This window comes from Pristis pectinata, chromosome 19, assembly GCF_009764475.1.
Source record: "Pristis pectinata isolate sPriPec2 chromosome 19, sPriPec2.1.pri, whole genome shotgun sequence".
Taxonomy (NCBI): domain Eukaryota; kingdom Metazoa; phylum Chordata; class Chondrichthyes; order Rhinopristiformes; family Pristidae; genus Pristis; species Pristis pectinata.
This window is the reverse complement of record NC_067423.1, coordinates 32295640-32313675: the sequence shown is the minus strand read 5'-3', so window position 1 is coordinate 32313675 and position 18036 is coordinate 32295640. Positions and strand designations below refer to the sequence as shown.

General features: G+C 39.7%; 1 protein-coding gene across 3 annotated transcripts in view; it reads right to left on the bottom strand.

Moving 5' to 3' along the window:
* Positions 1-4443: 4443 nt before the first annotated feature.
* kif21a (kinesin family member 21A) overlaps positions 4444-18036 on the bottom strand; it is a 113840-nt gene continuing 100247 nt past the window's right edge. For 2 of the 3 annotated variants that reach the window (XM_052033602.1, XM_052033603.1), the window contains 8 exons: positions 16512-16550; positions 15195-15331; positions 13417-13597; positions 12622-12786; positions 11373-11490; positions 7587-7757; positions 5674-5873; positions 4444-5542 (listed from right to left, as the gene is read on the bottom strand). In XM_052033602.1, coding sequence (XP_051889562.1) covers positions 5449-5542; positions 5674-5873; positions 7587-7757; positions 11373-11490; positions 12622-12786; positions 13417-13597; positions 15195-15331; positions 16512-16550 — 1105 coding nt within the window. In that variant the 3' untranslated portion in view covers positions 4444-5448. The remainder of the gene's footprint in view (positions 5543-5673; positions 5874-7586; positions 7758-11372; positions 11491-12621; positions 12787-13416; positions 13598-15194; positions 15332-16511; positions 16551-18036) is intronic. The other variant, XM_052033604.1, reaches the window with a different exon arrangement.

Genomic DNA, 18036 nt, shown 5'->3' with positions numbered 1-18036 from the left:
GTCAGTGGGGGGGATGGGCAACGGATTCAGGCAGTTGCATGCATGCGACCATAAATCTTTAAAAACGTTGAGGACTTTTTGCATGTGTGTTCAATGTGCTCTTCCCAAAGTGTCAAATGCAAGTTCCTGTACATATTCAGGAGTGATTATAAACAAAATAGGAGATTGGATAAATTGATTTAAAGTTATGGCTGCACAAATATCCAATGCACATAATTATGCTCTCACAATTGAGATTGATGGCTCAGGAGAAAAAGGGTATGACTACAGAGGCAGGCCAACAGAGTTGAATGATCAAGTTGGAGTGTTGATCATTTTGATTACAATTCAGTGAAAAACATACATTTAAGAACATAAGGAACAGAAGTCTATCGAGCCCTTTAAATCTGCTCCTCTATTCACGAAGATTGTTGCTGAATTTCTAAGTCAATGCCATTTTCTTGTGCTATTCCTGTAATCCTTAATTTCAGAAATTGATCAACAGTACTTTAAATAAACATCATCACTGAGCCTCCACAGTCAGCCGAGGTAGAGAACTTCAGAGGTTCATCACTGTCTAAATGAACATTTCCCTACCCCCCCCCCCCCCCCCCCCCCCCCCCCCCCCCCCCCCCCCCCCCCCCCCCCCATCTTAGTCCTAAATGGCCTACCCTAATTTTGAAACTGTGCCCCTGGTCCTAGATTCCTCAGTCAGACAAAGCAATCTTTCTTGCACCTACCTGATCTCTCTTCATAGGAAACCCACCATCCCGGGAACCAGGTTTAGTGATCTGTTCTGCATTTCCTCTTTGGCAAGTAGATCCTTCCTTGGGCAAGGAAAGCAGAAATGCACACAGTACTCCAGATACATAATTAACTTCTATCTCTAGTTATTAAAATGTCAATGCTAAATTGGCCTTAAGCTATAGTCAAAATTAATTGGATTTCCTAAATTTGGCAGAAGTCTATTTCAGCTGTTCAAGAAGATGCTTTCTACCCATGAACGTTTTTCACTTTTTAAATTTGGAACTGTTCTTATATGCTATATTTTGCTACTTGATTTAATCTTTGAAATGACCACTTTCTTCAAAACGAATTTGTGAAGTTCACGTTGCTCAGTTAAATAGTAACTCAACAATTACTTTGCTATCAATTCAAAATATAATTATATAAAATATCTGATACTACATCAACTTTTAATGTACAGCTGTTCTTCTCGATACATTTATTTCAAGCCATAGAATTGGTTCAAAGGAAAAATGATAAACCCTTGATTTTTTTATGCATATGAAGATTTCCATGCCAAATACGCGGCAAGGAAATTAACGTTTTAAAAATGTCAATGTTACAAGTTATATACATTAAATCAAATATGTTAGAAATAATATTTTTTATATAGATTGTGTTCAAATGTTAACGTTTTGGTTTTCAAAAGTTACTTTTCAGCTCCTGAGATTTTGCCTCAAATTCAGAGATGAATGAACTACAAGTTCTCTGACAGTTGAAGGAGTCTGAATTGAAGTGTGTTTAAAGCATAAACCCATCTAAAATGGGAACGCTTTGATCATACAAAATTGCTTGCAGAAAAGCACTCATTTTGACACCAAGGTAGATCTGGAAACGGAAGCAGAAATATATATATGCAGACTGTTTTGGAAATTGTTATGAAAACCTTTAATTGCCACAAAAAATATTTACTCAGCCTTGAAGACACAAAAGACTACAGATGCTGGAATCTGGAGCAATGTAAAAAGTGCTGGAGGAACTCTGTGGGTCAGGCCAGCATCTTTGGAGGGAAATGGCTAGTCAACATTTCAGGTCCAGACCCTTCATCTGGACTGGAAAGAGGGGTGATAACCAGTATAAAAAGGTGGAGGGAAGAGGTGGAGCAAACCTAATTGTTGGCCAATTGGATATTTGCCTACTTAATTTCTACCCATCTTCCCCAGCACAACCACCTGACAGTCCCAAAACCCAGCCATTATCCTGGGACATTCTCATTTTGAGAGTTGTGCACAAATAAATGGCAAGAAAAAAAATTAATGAAATGCGTGCTTATTTCACTGCTTTCACATGATAGAAGAGACTATTCCTAAAACTGGAAAATCAGATGCTAATTTGCAGAATATAATGTCATAAACTTCAGATGACAAAGTTTTATTGGCCAGTGCCTCCCTCCATAATATGGTGATTACTTTACCAGAGGATCTTTTCTTGCTTCAGTGCTAACTAATTGACATTGTAACTGATCTACAAAGAACAAAATGTTACTTGGTAGTTGTGTTTTTACAAAGCTATTCCTATATGACATGAACTCCACTGTTGACATTGAGGGATAAATACATCCACAAAGCACGAACTAACCAGCAACTATGTGGATTGAAAGATGGTTATTAGTGTTGAAATCATTAACATTTTTTAGGTGCTAGTTATCAAAATCTGATATTCAAGGCTCATCACTAGCGCTGACTCCATGTCACTAACAAAGCACCATTCAATAATGATGACCCAGTTGTTAAATTACCAGGACTAGCACTCCAGCAACCACCACTGTTGTTGGTGGAATCTTAGATGGTGACAAGAAAGCATACAGGAATGAGATAGATCAACTGGTTGAGTGGTGTCGCAACAACATCCTCGCACTTAACGTCAGCAAGACAAAGGTATTGATTGTGAACTTCAGGAAGGGGAAGTTGGGAAAAGACACGCCAGTCCTCAATGAGGGGCCAGTGGTGGAAAGGTCGAGCAGTTTCAGGTTCCTTGACATCAATATCTTGGAGGATCCATACTGGGCTCAACACACTGATGCAATCATGAAGGCGGCATGCCAGCAGCTCTACTTTGTTAGGAGTTTAAAGAGGTTTGGTATGTCACCAAAACACTTGCAAATTTCTATTGATGCACGGTGGAGAGCATTCTGACTGGTTGCATCACAGCCTGGTATGGAGGCTCCAAAGCACAGGATCGCAAGAGGCTGCAGAGGGTTGTAGACTCAGCCAGCTCCATCATGGGCACCACTCTCCCCACCATCGAGGATATCTTCAAGAGGTGGTGCCTCAAGAAGGTGGCATCCATCACAAAGGACCCTCACCAGTTACTACCATCGGGGAGGAGGTACAGGAGCTTGAAGACCCACACTCAACAATTTAGTAACAGCTTCTCCTTCACCATCAGATTTCTGAACAGTCCACAAACACTACTTCATTATTCTTTATTTTTGCACTATTTTGTAATTTATAGTAATTTTATGTCTTTGCACTGTACTGCTGCTGCAAAACAACAAATTTCATGACATAAAAGTCAGTGATAATAAACCTGATTCTGATACCATTGGCAGCTGTGAAACTCAGAATCAGTTAATAACCTGGAATTATTCTTACCCAGCCTTATATACGACTCCAGACCCACAAATGAGATTGACTCAATGCCCTATGAAATGGTATAAGCAAGCTGTTCAGATCAAGGTCAACTCGGGTTGCACATTGAAAGTTAAGGTAAGTAACTGTTTGCATTACCAGTGACACCCAGACGCTAAAGTGAAAAATGTACTTTAGTTTTCATGTGTTCTTAAACTCTAAATTGACACCAGCAAGCGTTACCCCATTAAAGTTCTACTTGGCAGCATTAAATGGTTGTTCATTATGAAAGAGTTCTCCTTTTTGTTTTACAAGATGCCAATTTCCACAGGTAGGCCTTTGAGTTGTTCAATAAGCCTGTTGATAAACTTATTTGATTATATGATAGTCAAAATGAAAAGTCAGTTCAGAATGCTGAAAAGAAGTTAGTTTGACATACAAATAAAATGCAAGAAAATCCACCAAACAAGTAAAAAGACAAACTAATGAAGTTAGTAACTGCTATGAGTTTGGTTGATGTACAGGAGGTACTTGTTTATAGATGGTAGCTTGCAACTCAACCAATAAAGAGAATGAGTTAAGGAGCATCATTTTGCTGTTGCCAAACCTAACCCAAATTTTCCTGATTTGCTATTCCCAATAGCCAATTCCTGGTTAAAAAAAAGTTATTGTACAACAATCATCAGCAAGAAAATTTACAATTTTGTCCTTGAATAGCAATTACAATGCCTATAGTCACTGCTAACAGTAGGTATTAAATCAAACATGCAAACTAATTTGCTGATTCTTATTTAAATTGTTTAAATATTTGTACTGTTATAAATTGTCTAATATGTACTAACTGGAAAAAAACAAATGCAAGAATTAATGTTATTCATTGTTTGATAAACTTTGCTATAAAAAGGTGACTCTCATTTTTGGATGGTTCATTTCATCTGTGAAGTTGGTAGTATAACTTAACCAATTTACACTGTAACTCATGAAACACTGCAACAAATAAACATTGTTTAAAACACTATTCAGTTGACCAAAATGTACCACTCTTGCTTTGAATTCATGTTATATCATGACATATAAAACATTTGCAAATTAAGCACACATTTCTTTATTCAGCTATTTGTTTACAAGAAGCCTGGATAGACAGCAAATAAAACCTAAATCCGATTCAAGGTGGTTATTTACATAAAATTTTCTGAAGCTTAGTAAAATCACACTATCATTTAAAATCTAAAGCTAAATAAAATATATCCCCATTTAGTTGTCTACTTTCTACAACCTCTGGAAATAAACCAGGTACAATTTAACACATTTCATCTCATCAAACTCACTATGTACAGTGCATTTCCACTCCAGGTGAAACTGTCCAGTTAATTGTTATTAATGCAAGTATGCACATATTTCTCACCATTAATATAGCAGCATTTTATCCACTCAACTGCAATGGCCATTTCCTCTTACTCAAAAGAAAAGCAGGCTGATAGATTTAACAGTGTAGTCTGAACAGTGAGTGACAACATAGTAATGTTATAAATGGGAGTATGCAACACAAACATTTTAAGACAAATTCTGCTACAAAAATTTAGTGACAGAATGAGAATACTGCAGCATAAATAGACATTGCTAAATCCAGTCTTTAAAAGTAATGCAACAGCAATAATTCCAACTAGAAATAAACTCCATATACAAGTACAGACATTTAGGCCCATGGTTGCAGCATCAAAAAAACTTGCACAAACTTTTTGGGCAATATCATAGACTAAGTACATAGCAATTCCCATTAGCTGCATAGAATTATTTGCTAGACATGCTGTTTGATGCAAGCTTTACTGCTCTGAAAGCTACTGCAGACTGAATACATTTATAATAGCTCTGCAGAGTGAAAAGCTTTTTCACAAATTTCTAGTCACACAACACAAATTCAGTCAAGCATTAGGTATGTTATGGAGTTGCTCTTTTCTCTGATGGGATTGTAATGCTAGTATGACTTTGACCGATTAGAACCGATGAAACTCTGCAGCTTCTAGCTGCCTTCAGCCTAGTTAGAACCGCTTCCTCAAATCACAATAAAAGTGCTATACACCAATGGCCAATGTTTCTTTGCCCTTTGCAGTGTTCAGCTGCTGTTGACATCATCATTTATATCTGCAGTTTCCAACATCTGTCCATCTGATTGTCTTCGAGCACTCCAAATTCTCACTGTTTGGTCACTGGAAGAAATTTTTAGTGCAAACATTTTATTAAAGTTCTTTGTACAAGGAATATTTCCTTTAAAGTTTGAAATGCATCTATATTGATAATGACTGGTCTGGAAATCTTCACAGCCAATGTTTGTACTTACTCTGAAGCAGTAAAGATGTGGGTAGAGTTGGTACAAATGGCATTTATGGGACTGTCATGGCCTCTCATCTCCCCAAGTGGTGAAAAGCTGTCTACAGTCCAAAGCTTAAGGATGCCTCCCCTGCAGCCACTGAGGAGAAATGGCCGGCCCGGTACAATTCCCAAGGCGCACACCCAATCCTTGTGAGCATTTGGAACTTGCTAAAAAAACAAAATTGTGCCAAGACCTTGAGTCAAGTTAAAAATCATGGTTACGAGAATGAGCCATCACAAAGGGCTGGAATTAGCAATAGAGTAGAGTAACAGAGGGGCTGACACAACATTATCATGGAAGAAATCTGACAGCAACTTATAGGGTACACATGTATATTTAAACACAGAAATCCGTACTCCTCGAAAGGCTGTACTGTTCTAACTTTTGACTGTGAAGCAGTAAGACCTATGCAAACTTAAAGCTGAAAAATTGTACCTTCCTCAATGAGGAGGTATTTCTTAAACCATAATCGACCAATAAGCTTTTCAGCCTAAAACTATTTTTATTTGTGGTGTTGAATTCTCACTTCAAAATTCCCCACCATTTAAAATCAATAATCTTTACTGCTAAAAGTTTCTTTCAGTTGCAAACTTCATCCCATATATCCTGATCTATATCTTGCTCACTTCAAGATTTCGAAACAGCTAGTTAAGAACTTGATTAGTTGCTTAGCTTGCTTGATAACTGCTGGATAACAGTGATCTACTGTAGTTAAGCCTTTGAGTCAAGTAAAGCAAAAATCCATGCCACAGAAGTCACTAAGTATTTGTGGACAACCTTTTTCAATTTTCAAACAAGCACCTCACAAATGACAACATAATCCAGGTGATTACATTGCTCCAGTCTCAACTGATAAAGAAGTCTTAATACTCCAGATTAAAAAAAATGCGCTTCCTCAAGTCCTCTTGGTATTCTTATCACATCCAGTGCAGGCACCATGTTTTTCTTAGATCATCTGTTCAGCTTTCTCAGCTGCTTATGTACAAGAGACAGCATCAATTCCCCATTAACCTCTATTTCAACTGAAGAACTTTAAACCTCTTTCCCATCCCACACCAGTAATACATGGACTTCGCAGAAAATTCTCACTTGCATCCTGACCACTCGAATACCTCTCCCTGGACCAACTACGAAACAGTCTATCTTTATTCAGATCTTGTCTCCCTACTTTCCAAGCTATTGTCACAACACATGAAGACTTTGTTTTAATGTAATGTTTCCTTATTCTGCAACTCCAAACCCCAAGATCTACCTTTCCCACCATTTCCTGTTCAAACCTCAGCCAGTCCAATCTTCTTCTTAGCCTGTGACCTTTGATGCAGTCCATCACTCCATTAACTTTCTTCAGATATCTTCCAAAGCAGCGTTTTTTGTTATTTCCCATCTTGCAACAGCCTGCATGTTTTCTCTTCAATTTCTTTAGATTGGGCACATGCAAAAGGTATGGCAGGACCACTCTCATCCCACTCTGTCCTTAAATGTCAAAGACATGCCTGGATCTTGAGGGAAAGTGAAGCTTTGGGATTTAATAGTTGAGGAGGACAGGATGGTTAAGTATAACTTTTTTTTAAGCAGGGAGATTAAGACAATTTTGAAAGGGGACCAAATTGAACATGTCGTTGAGCATTCAAGGGTTATGGAAAAGAGAGCAAAATAATGGGACTTATCAGATTGCTCTTTCAATGAGAATAGCCTGTGTTGTATGATTCTATGCATCCAGAAATATTAAGTGATCTCACAAGAGGGATAGGTCAAGTGACAGTCATGAAGGAGATAAAGGAGATGATAGTTTTGAGGCAAGAGAAATCAAGATTTTCTCCTTTTGTTTGGACCTACTCAGTCAAAATGCACCTTGCATTAACGCTGCTATGTGTTCATACCTGGAATAGTTCTTGCTGGGCCATATCCCACTTTTTTATTCCATTATCCCTTGATCCGCTAAACAAGATGTCACCCAAGATCGTGAGCGATTCAATCCCATCATAATGTGGTGGCTCAAAATTGTGTGTTGGGCTTACAGTACCAATGGCACCTTCCGTTACTTCAAACATCTACAAAGAAAGGGGTACAGAATAACATTTAAACAAGATTATTAAAGTTGAAAGACTATACATTACTGAGTTCACAACTGTCAACATCATGGGCACATCCCTCCCCATCATTGGTGAGGTGCTGCCTCAAGAAGGCAACATCCATCATCAAAGATCCCCACCATCCAGGCCATGCCATCTTCTCGCAGCTAATCAGGCAGGAGTTACAGAAGTCCCACACCACCAGCTTCAAGAACAGCTACTTCCCTTCAACCATTTGGTTCTTGAACTAACCAGCACATCTCTAATCAGTGGAGTTCAGCAACAGTATGACCACTTTGATCATTTTGCACTAAAATAGACATTTTTTTTGTTCTAATTGTGTTATTTCTTGTAAAAATTGTGTTTATGTTTTTCTTGTGAATGCTGCTTATATGATGCTATGTGCCTCTGATGCTGCTGCAAGTAAGTTTTTCATTGCACCTGTGTATACATGTACTTATGCATATGACAATAAACTTGACTTTGACAATTCTTTACTTCTGACATTTTAAATTTTGGTTTCTATTCCCCTCACCTTTCCTGGGAAGAAAGGGTTTAGTGGTAGCATTCATGCCTCTAATCATATGGTTACAGCAATGAAAGTGCATGGATGCTGCATTCTCACACTTAGTGTAAATCATTTTATTCCCTCCTACAGTTCTACTGGGTTAGGAGTTCTGATGTTCAGATCCAACAGCATTGAAGGAAGAGTTGCAGATTGCTAAGTCAGGAGATGGTCTCCTCCTAGTGTGCTCTGCTTCACTCCTCCTTGAACCAGGGTTGGATCCCTCATGACAGAACATAGAACAGTACAGCACAGTACAGGCCCTTTGGCCCACAATGTTGTGCCGACCCATATAAACCTACTCCACGGTCAATCTATATCTTCTCCCCCCACACAGCCCATAACCCTCCATTTTTCTTACATCTATGTGCCTAAGAGTCTTTTAAATGCCCCGATTGTATCAGCTTCTACCACCACCCCCGGCAGTGCGTTCCGGGCACCCACCACTGTAAAAAAAACTCTCATCTCCCTTAAACTTCCCTTCACTCACCTTAAATGCATGTCTTCTGGTATTGGCCATTGCTACCCTGGCAAAAAAGGTGCTGGCTGTCCACTCAATCTATACCCCTATAATTTTATACACCTCTGTCAAGTCGCCTCTCATCCTTTGTCACTCCAAAGAGAAAAGCCCTAGCTTGCTCAACCTTTCTTCATAAGGCACGTTCTCTAATCCAGACAACATCCTGGTCAATCTCCTCTGCACCCTCTCTAAAGCTTCTACATCCTTCCTATAATGAGGTGACCAGAAGCGAACACAATACTCCAAGTGTGGTCTGACCAGAGTTCTATACAGCTGCAACATTACCTCACGGCTCTTGAACTCAATCCCCTGACTAATGAAGCCCAGCACACCATATGCCTTCTTAACCACCCTGACAACTTGAGTAGCAACTTCGAGGGATCTTTGGACTTGGACCCCAAGATCCCTCTGTTCCTCCACACTGCTAAGATTCCTACCATTAACCTTGTACTCCGCCTTCAAGTTCAATCTTTCGAAGTGCATCACTTTACACTTTTCCAGATTGTGCTCTATATGCCAATTCTCTGCCTAACTCTGCATCCTGTCTATATCCCGTTGTAACCTACGACATCCTTCTACACTATCCACAACACCACCAACCGTCGTGTCATCTGCAAACTTACTAACCCACCCCTCCACTTCCTCATTCAAGTCATGTATAAAAATCACAAAAAGTAGGGGTCCCAGAACAGATCCCAGCAGAACACCACTGGTCACCGACCTCCAGTCAGAATGCACTCCATCTACTACCACCCTCTGCCTTCCATGGGCAAGCCAATTCTGAATCCATGCAGCCAAGTTTCCATGGATCCCGTGCCTCATTACTTTCTGGATGAGCCTACCATGGGGAACCTTGTCAAATGCCTTACTAATATCCATATGCACCACATCCACCGCTCTACCTTCATCAATTTGTTTTGTCACCCCCTCGAAAAACTCAATTAGGCTTGTGAGGCATGACCTGCCCCCCACAAAGCCATGCTGACTATCCCGAATAAGACTATGCTTCTCCAAATGCTTGTAAATCCTGTCCCTATGAATCCTCTACAATCGTTTGCCCGTTACTGACGTATGACTCGCTGGTCTATAATTCCCAGGATTATCCCTATTACCTTTCTTGAACAATGAAACATTTGCCATCCTCTGGTACCACTTTGTGGCCAGGGAGGATGCAAAGATCATCATCAACGCTCCAGCAATCTCTTCCCTTGCTTCCCATAGTAACCTGGGGTATATCCTGTCTGGCCCTGGGGACTTAACTATCCTAATGTTTTTCAGAAGCTCCCACACTGCCTCTTAACCTCAAGATGCTCCAGCACATTAGCCTGCCCTACGCTGACCTCACATTTGTCAAAGTCACTCTCCCTGGTGAACACTGAAGCAAAGTATTCATTGAGGACCTCCCCTACCTCCAGGCACATTTTTCCCCCTTTATCCCTGAGTGGTCCTACCCTCACTCTAGTCATCCTCCTGCTCTTCACATATGTGTAGAATGCCTTGGGGTTTTCCTTAATCCTACTTGCCAAGGCCTTCTTATGTCCCCTTTTAGCTCTCTTAAGTCCCTTCTTAAACTCCTTCCTGGCTACCTTATAATTCTCAAGAGTCCTGCCCGATTTTTGCTTCCTAAACCTTAAGTATGCTTACTTTTTCCTCCTGACTAAATGTTCCACCTCTCTGGTCAACCATGGTTCCTTCACCCTACCATCCTTTCCCTGCCTCTACTTTGAGAGTTGCAGTCACTATATCTGAAATGCTCACCCACCGAGGTGTCACCTGACCTTGAGGGAAATGCTGAATCACGTTTAACAAAGAAGGTGGAATATTGTTCTGCTGCTGCTAATCCACACTTCACAGATGCCTGATTTTGAATTACGTAATCTAATCCCATTTCTCTCGTTATGCATTATGAACTGCTCTGAAAAGTTGAAAAATGACCCAAAATGATATTCTACTGCTTCTCTGCAGATGACAGAACTCCAATGTAATTTGGTCACCATTTCCAACATTGCATAAGCAAACATTGTTGAATTTTCATGTGGTATATTAATACTATTGGTTTAAAATAGAGTTTATCTTACACAAACATCTTAGTAGTTTGCATACTTGCTGCTGTCAAGACTTCAATTGCACTTAAATGTCTCTGCTAATCAAACATTTGAACAGTTAAATTAATACAAAGAATAGCATCCTGCCCCAAAGCTTAGAAGATCTGAACTCCAACCACTGTACCCACCACCCCACCCCTGGACTCAATGTCGAGTCTGCCAGGATCTAAAATTTAGCCTGCTCCAAACCTCCGGGTTGCAATGTGCATATACAGAGGCAGATTTATGGTGACTCATGCATTGTAGTTAGCCAGTGCTTCTCTCTGGAACTGCTGGATAGCAGAGAGCATAATCTGGTCAATACTTTTAAATAAAGTCTTGCAAAAGAACTAATTTTAAAAAAGTTGTAAAAATGTAAATGTTGGTGTAGTTTTCTCCCCCCCCCCCCATTGTGAAAATATTACCTTTATGTAGTGATCTTTAGACCCAGTGATAATCAAATCTTGTCCATTTGCAGTTTGGTCAACAGTAAGGCACATAACTGGACCCAAATGCCCAGTCAACTTTCCAGTTGATTGAAACCTTGAAAACAGAAAAAGCTCCTTCGTCATTGTAAACACATGTACACTACTTTGGGGTGGGGGGGGGGGGGGAGAAAGAGAGCAACTTAGTTTTGTACCAATTTATCATTGTTCCTGCAAACTTAAATATAGAGTCATAGAGCCATTCAGCACAGAAACAGACCCTTCAGCCCAACTTGCCCTACCAGCCAAGTTTCCTAACTAAGCAATCCCACTTGCCTGTATTTGGCCCATATCCCCCTAAACCTTTCCTATCCATGTAACTGTCTGATTGCCTGACAAAAGTCAATCAGAATGGGAAGTTTTCTCTTTCAAGGGGAAACAAAATACCTAAGGGCCCAACTCTGGGCCGTTTTAAGAAACTTCATGTACTTCTTCAATACAACATTTACATAACTCTGGGAGGAGCCCTTTGGCACATCTTCTCAGCTCCAGTCGTTGCATGGCTTGGAAGCAACATGAGGTTACAGTTTTGCTCAGAGAATGATTAGTGATTGACTCTCAAAGAATTGATAATTATACCACCAATTATGACAAAATAATTACCATAATTAAACAAAGCCATAGCCAAGGAAAAACCTGTTCTGTCATTAATTTGATTAAATTTACCATGAGCATATTGTAAAACATACATAAACAGCTCATTAGCAGGTACTAACAGCTAACAAGTGTAGCAGCTGATTTCTATAGATAAAAATCCACCAATCAGCAACAGGTAATGAGCTGAGGATCAGTTTTTAATATTAACACTGAAGAAATAGTGGTTATGCGCACCCCCCCCACCCCCCCAAACCACCCAAAAGTACCAAAAGATCATTTACACCCACGCAAGGGAACAGATCTTCGAGTTTAACATCTCGGCTGAAAGACAGTGCAACATTCCCCTCATTACTGCCCTGGAATACCAGTCTGGATTGGGTGCTCAACTTTTTAAAAGTGCAATTAATGATAAATTACAAGTAACATCTGCAGCTCTTTGGTTTTCAAATTCCTTACAGATCATTTACAGTGAATCTGAAGATGCTGAAGTTAATTTTCAACCTAAAAAGTTAAACTTTGCATCACAGAATTAGAATGAATATCAAAAACAAACTCAACATAGCGAAAATTTTGCTATTTAAAAATAAATTACCTTTTAAGATCCCACATTCGCACAGAGTTACCAGAAGCAGCATAGAGAAACATGCCCGTGGAGTTAAGTGCAATTTGGTTTATCTGATTTTCTCCAGGCGGGATAGTAACTGTTCTATTTTTTGTGTTTGCACAAGCATCCCCCATCGACACCTGGCCTGATGACCTGAGAAACAAAAAGATTTTTCATACTGCATTGCATCACTTCCTTTAGTAATTATTATTGCAGCATTCTCTTACCATGAAACATAAAATTTAGCACAAATGTGACAGAACAAAATGCAGATATCTGTCCAGTGAGGCTCTGCAAAAGTTGTAGGGTGGGGCACTGCAGTGTTCACGTGAAGACAACAGTTCTCAAATGTCAAAATGTTGCTTGTATATCCGGTACTATACCAGGAGATGGGGCCATGGCCTGGCATTTGGCACTCCAACAAAATGTGCAAAAGGAAGACAGAGCCTTTGTGGCCTGATACCACCCTCCCCTCTCCTATCAACAGCATACTCCCAGCTTCTCTTTGAGGCCTGATATCAAACCGTCCACTGCAAAAACCTGGACAAGCCTGTATACTTACAAGTGCTCAAAATGATTTGTCCAGCATCTCAGACAGGTACAGAACTATAGATTAGAACTCTTGCAGATATAGACTATAAGTAACTCAAAATTTAGAGATTGAATACAGTATTTATAAATAATATTAAACTTAAATAACCAATCAAAAAATCTGTATGTTTTTTTTTAAAAAAGCCTGCTAATTTTAAAATGAAGTCTTAAATTATCAGAATGGATACTTACGTCAGTGTTCGGATGCATTTGGCAGAATCTCGGATATCCCACACCTTAATATAAGATGTAGAAGCAGTAAATACCAAACTAGAATAACTGCAGTATTTGACTGATACCACATTATTAGGATGTCCACCAAGTGACATGATCTCTTGTCCCGTTACAAGATTCCATACTTTACATGTCCGATCTGTCAAAAGTTCACAGAACAAAATAATGCAGTCAGCTTGCCATCCTTCTTTTGTACATCAAAATTACTAGTTATTTTGCTAAAAAAAATACAATAAATACTGGAAATACAGAGCAGGTCAGGCAGCAAATATGCGAAGAGAAACACAGGTAATGTTTCAGGTTGATGACCTTTCATCAGAATTGGGAATGATAGAAATGAAACTGGTTTTAAGCAACAGAATGGGGAGGGGGGTCAGAGAGAACAGAAGGGAAGATCAAACCATGGAAACCAGGGGGATGGTGATGGTGCAGGCTGAGTTATGAATGGAGACAATGAATTATATCTGAAATGCAAGAACAAGTGTACGAAATGCGGGAAACAAGACTGTAATTGCTGATTACTTGTAGTTGCTAAATTCAATGTTGAGTTCCAAGGGTGCAATGTGCCAAGAAAGAAGATGAAGTACTGTGCCTTCAGCTTACAATGAACTTCACTAGGACAGTGCAGGAGATCAAGGACAGATATCAGAGTGGGAATGGGATGGAGTATTAAAATTCAGAGTCAATGTTGCAGACTGAGTGGGAGTGTAATACATCATACTCTTACTACCTTGTAGATATAATGCACAACAGTTAGACTGAGGACCTGTAATTGAAATTCTGCTAAACACACACCAAGACAAGTAGAATAATCCCCAACAGAACTAAAGACTGGGGCTGACCTATGAAAACACCAGTGCACTAAGTAGCTGTGGAACTGGAGAGTGGAAAAGATTTCCAGGAACTTCGTCTCAATTAGGATAGGTGAAGCTTTCAAAAGGTTTGGTCAAAGTTGTGCAGTTATTCAGCAGGTGGCCTGTGGAGAATTGCTTGCATACATAGCAATTCAAAATATTCTACTTTGTCAAGAAAGTTGTGGCATTTCCCTGTGAGGAGTCATTTTTAAATAATTACTCTGAAACAGAGTTACCATTTTGGTGTCAAAATTATTCATATTAAACTACCAATTCCTGGTGCAACAGCCTAAAATGATCACATACAGAAACTGTGGACCTGATCAACTTAGGAATTGCAAGGGGATGGGGAGAACAAGGAAATCTTGACATGGTCAGGCTATGGGTGCCCTTTTAAATGTAATGGTGGGAACAATATTTTTGCTTCCTTTGCCACCTCTAAGCATGAAGGAAGCGAGACAAGGACACTCCTGCTCCTCTCAGTCAGTCACAGAGTACATTAAAGGTGCATTCCTTCTCCATTCAGATCATTTTTTTTAAATCATTCCTGACTTTTCAGAAACCTTGGGATCCTGGTTGGCAACTGCACAATTTGGAACAGGCTCCGAGAGAGAGCCTGACTTGTTTGCCAATGAGGCGTCCCATCTGAAAGGGAAAGACCTCCTCATGGCAGGCTACCTGCTGCAGTATGAACTGAGGCAAAGACACTTGCCTCAGGATAGAGGGGTCACAATGCTTGTTTTTTGAATTTCAATGCCTTCGACCTTTTGCCAGAGGATGAGAGGAGGAGAAATAGGGAGGGGGTCGATGCTGTTGTGAAATAGAGGTCTATGAATTTAATGTAACCTATTTTTTCTTTCAGTATGAACATTTTTTTCATACCTTTTGCTCCAGTGAATAGAAGATCATCTGTAGCATCTAGACATAGCACTGCTTTGCTGTGTCCTTCAGCTATATGAGTACAGTAAAGAGGTGTACCCCTGTTGGCTTTGGAGCTGGGAAACAGGTTAATTATACCCCTGGGAAAAGAATGATAAGAAAACAGATTGAGTAATACATTAAAAAGCTATGTTACAGAATCACAGAAGTTAAGGACAGTAAAAGGAGAAATACTTCCGTTGCTTACATTTTCAATTAATGAAATAAGTTGTCTTGGATACTAATATTCTTTAATTTTTTAAAATGAAATTAGATGCACTTTTTGCACACACAAAATATAGCTGTCATTGAATCATTTTTTGCTTTACTAAAGAGCAAAGTAATTCCCAATTTTTGGAAATTATTTGCCAAAATATGCCAATTTTCTTATGTGTCAATAGGCTTGAATTTTAGAATAAAAATGAGCAAGATTGAGCACTCATCACTTCTTTGCTACCATTTTACCAATGTGACTGATGGGCTAAGATGTGCCCAACACATCTTGATAAAGATCTTGGCCACATCCACTTTGCAATGTTCCCCCCCACCTCTTCTCATGAAAGCCATGGCTTATGTTAGGTTACAATTTCATGAATGCGGGCAAATTTTCATCAGTTCCCTTGTATGTTATTCTTAATTAGTTGCCATCAATCTGCTATAGAAATAGTAATAACTAAATAAAAGCATTGTGCCTGAGAATTAACTAGTTGGGACAAAAAATTAATATCCTAAAACTATGCTAAGTATACAACTTTAAGGATGTTGTAGTCAGAACAGCAGTCATAAATTTCTTGGTGCAGGCAAGTTAACTTGTATAAGTAAACAATGTTTTTAATTCCCAAAAACTGCATCATGTAGCTAATATCACCAAATTCTTATTTTGCCAGAAAGCCAACATTCATTTAAAAATACATGCACTGCAATGTGTGACATCACACCATTAGACTTCTATTAACAGAGGAAAAGCTTGAGCACCTATAAATGGGAAAAGTCAACGTTATTCTTCAGCAAACAAAGCATTTCAAAATCCATTTAGTGCATAAAGTGAAGTAAAACTAAATTTTGCAAGCAACACCAAAAGCAGGGTAAGTCATCCAAAAAAGCGACAAAACCAATTTTTTGCTTGACACAAAAACAGCCAATTTGCAAAGAGCACCCACAAACATTTCAGTTCCCTCAAAAGGTAGCAGTTGATGGCACCATTAGCATGCAAGGAATATTAGAAGCAGTGAACACCACAGTAAAATCCGTTTAACTGTGAGTGACAAGTAAATGGTGTACCTTTGTACCTCCGAAAGAGAGGAGTCACTTTCGTCTGACCTACAATAAAACAGTGATGGAAATGTGGAAAGACATAGAAGAGAAGATATCAGTAGATTAAACTCTGCACTGAAAAGTAGCACTCTGTTTGCTACTTTGGTACTTATAATTACTTTATTTTGGAATACAAACCATGCATCATTTACATCAATGTATTACATTTTAAGTCCTGCAGAGTCCAAAACCTACAGATCCAAGAGCAAGAAAAAGAAATTAAGGGAAGGAGAAAGAGAAAGGAAATCAAGAGAAGGGACACATACAAAGGACCATATTCAGAGGCAGAAAAGAATGAGTCACCAAAATAGGGTTTCCTTATTGCAGAACTTCCAAAAGAAACCAATTTATGAATTGGTCATTATAAACAAGGAATTCTATATTAATACTGACAGTTCTGCTCAGATACTGAGCTTTTATGAAATTGCATTACACTACACTTGCAGCAGCCTTGCAATGTAATTTAAAAATAAACAAGGCTAAAGGTATCCTTATTAATGTTCAAAAGATGGCTCAACAACAACAGAAAGCAATTTAATAGCATGTTCTGATCTCACTTTTTAATCAAAAGATTTCAAATCTTCTCTATAGTGGTAAAGAAAAGTAATAGGATTGGTATAATAACATTAATGAGTCCAATGACAGTTTGCAAGGCTACCAATCCCAAACTCTGCTGGGACTCTTATCTACAACTCAACCATTACAATAGAGGTATCCAAGTTGCACAATGGTAATGACAGCTTTTTCTTTTTATTTTATTGTCAAAGCGTCTCTCCTCAAGTGCAAAGCAAGGTGGGTGGAGTAATGATGAGTGTGGGACCATGGAAGAATTAGGAACATTACAAACAGAAACTGAATCAACTGTAGGTACTTCCCTCCTGCTCCCACCCCGAACCCCCCACCCACCCCCACCAAACCACCAGTGACATTGGATCAAGGGAGCAACAAACAATCTGCTGGAGGAACTCAGCGGGTCAAGCAGCATCAGTGGGAGGAAAGGAATTGTCAACACTTCAGGTGGAAACCCTGCATCAGGACTGAGAGCGGAGAGGTGAGCTGGCCAGCACAGGGAGAAGGGAAGTGGCGAGAAAGGATTCCGAGGCGACTGGTGGACTGAGAAGGGGTGTGAGATGACAGGCAGGTTGAGCCAGGTAGGGGAGCTAAGTGGGGGTGGAGCTGGAAGACCGCGGCAGGTGAATGATCGATGGAGACAGACAAAGAGAGAGAGGAAAAAGAAAAAGCAACGGATGGAGCAAGGTGGGGGGAGAGGAGGGGAGGCTGAAGATGGGAGACAGCTGCTGCAGGGAGGTAAACAGGAACACAAAGCGCTACCAGAGCTGGATTCGGATGAGTGGAGGTGGTGAGAGTGGGAACCATTAGAGGAAAAAGGAAGAGGTGAACGGTAGTTGGAACCAGCTTTTCTTTTGGGGGGGGGGGGCAGAGAATGGGGTAGAACCTGTGTGTGAAGTGAGTGGATGGAGCCAGAAGGGGG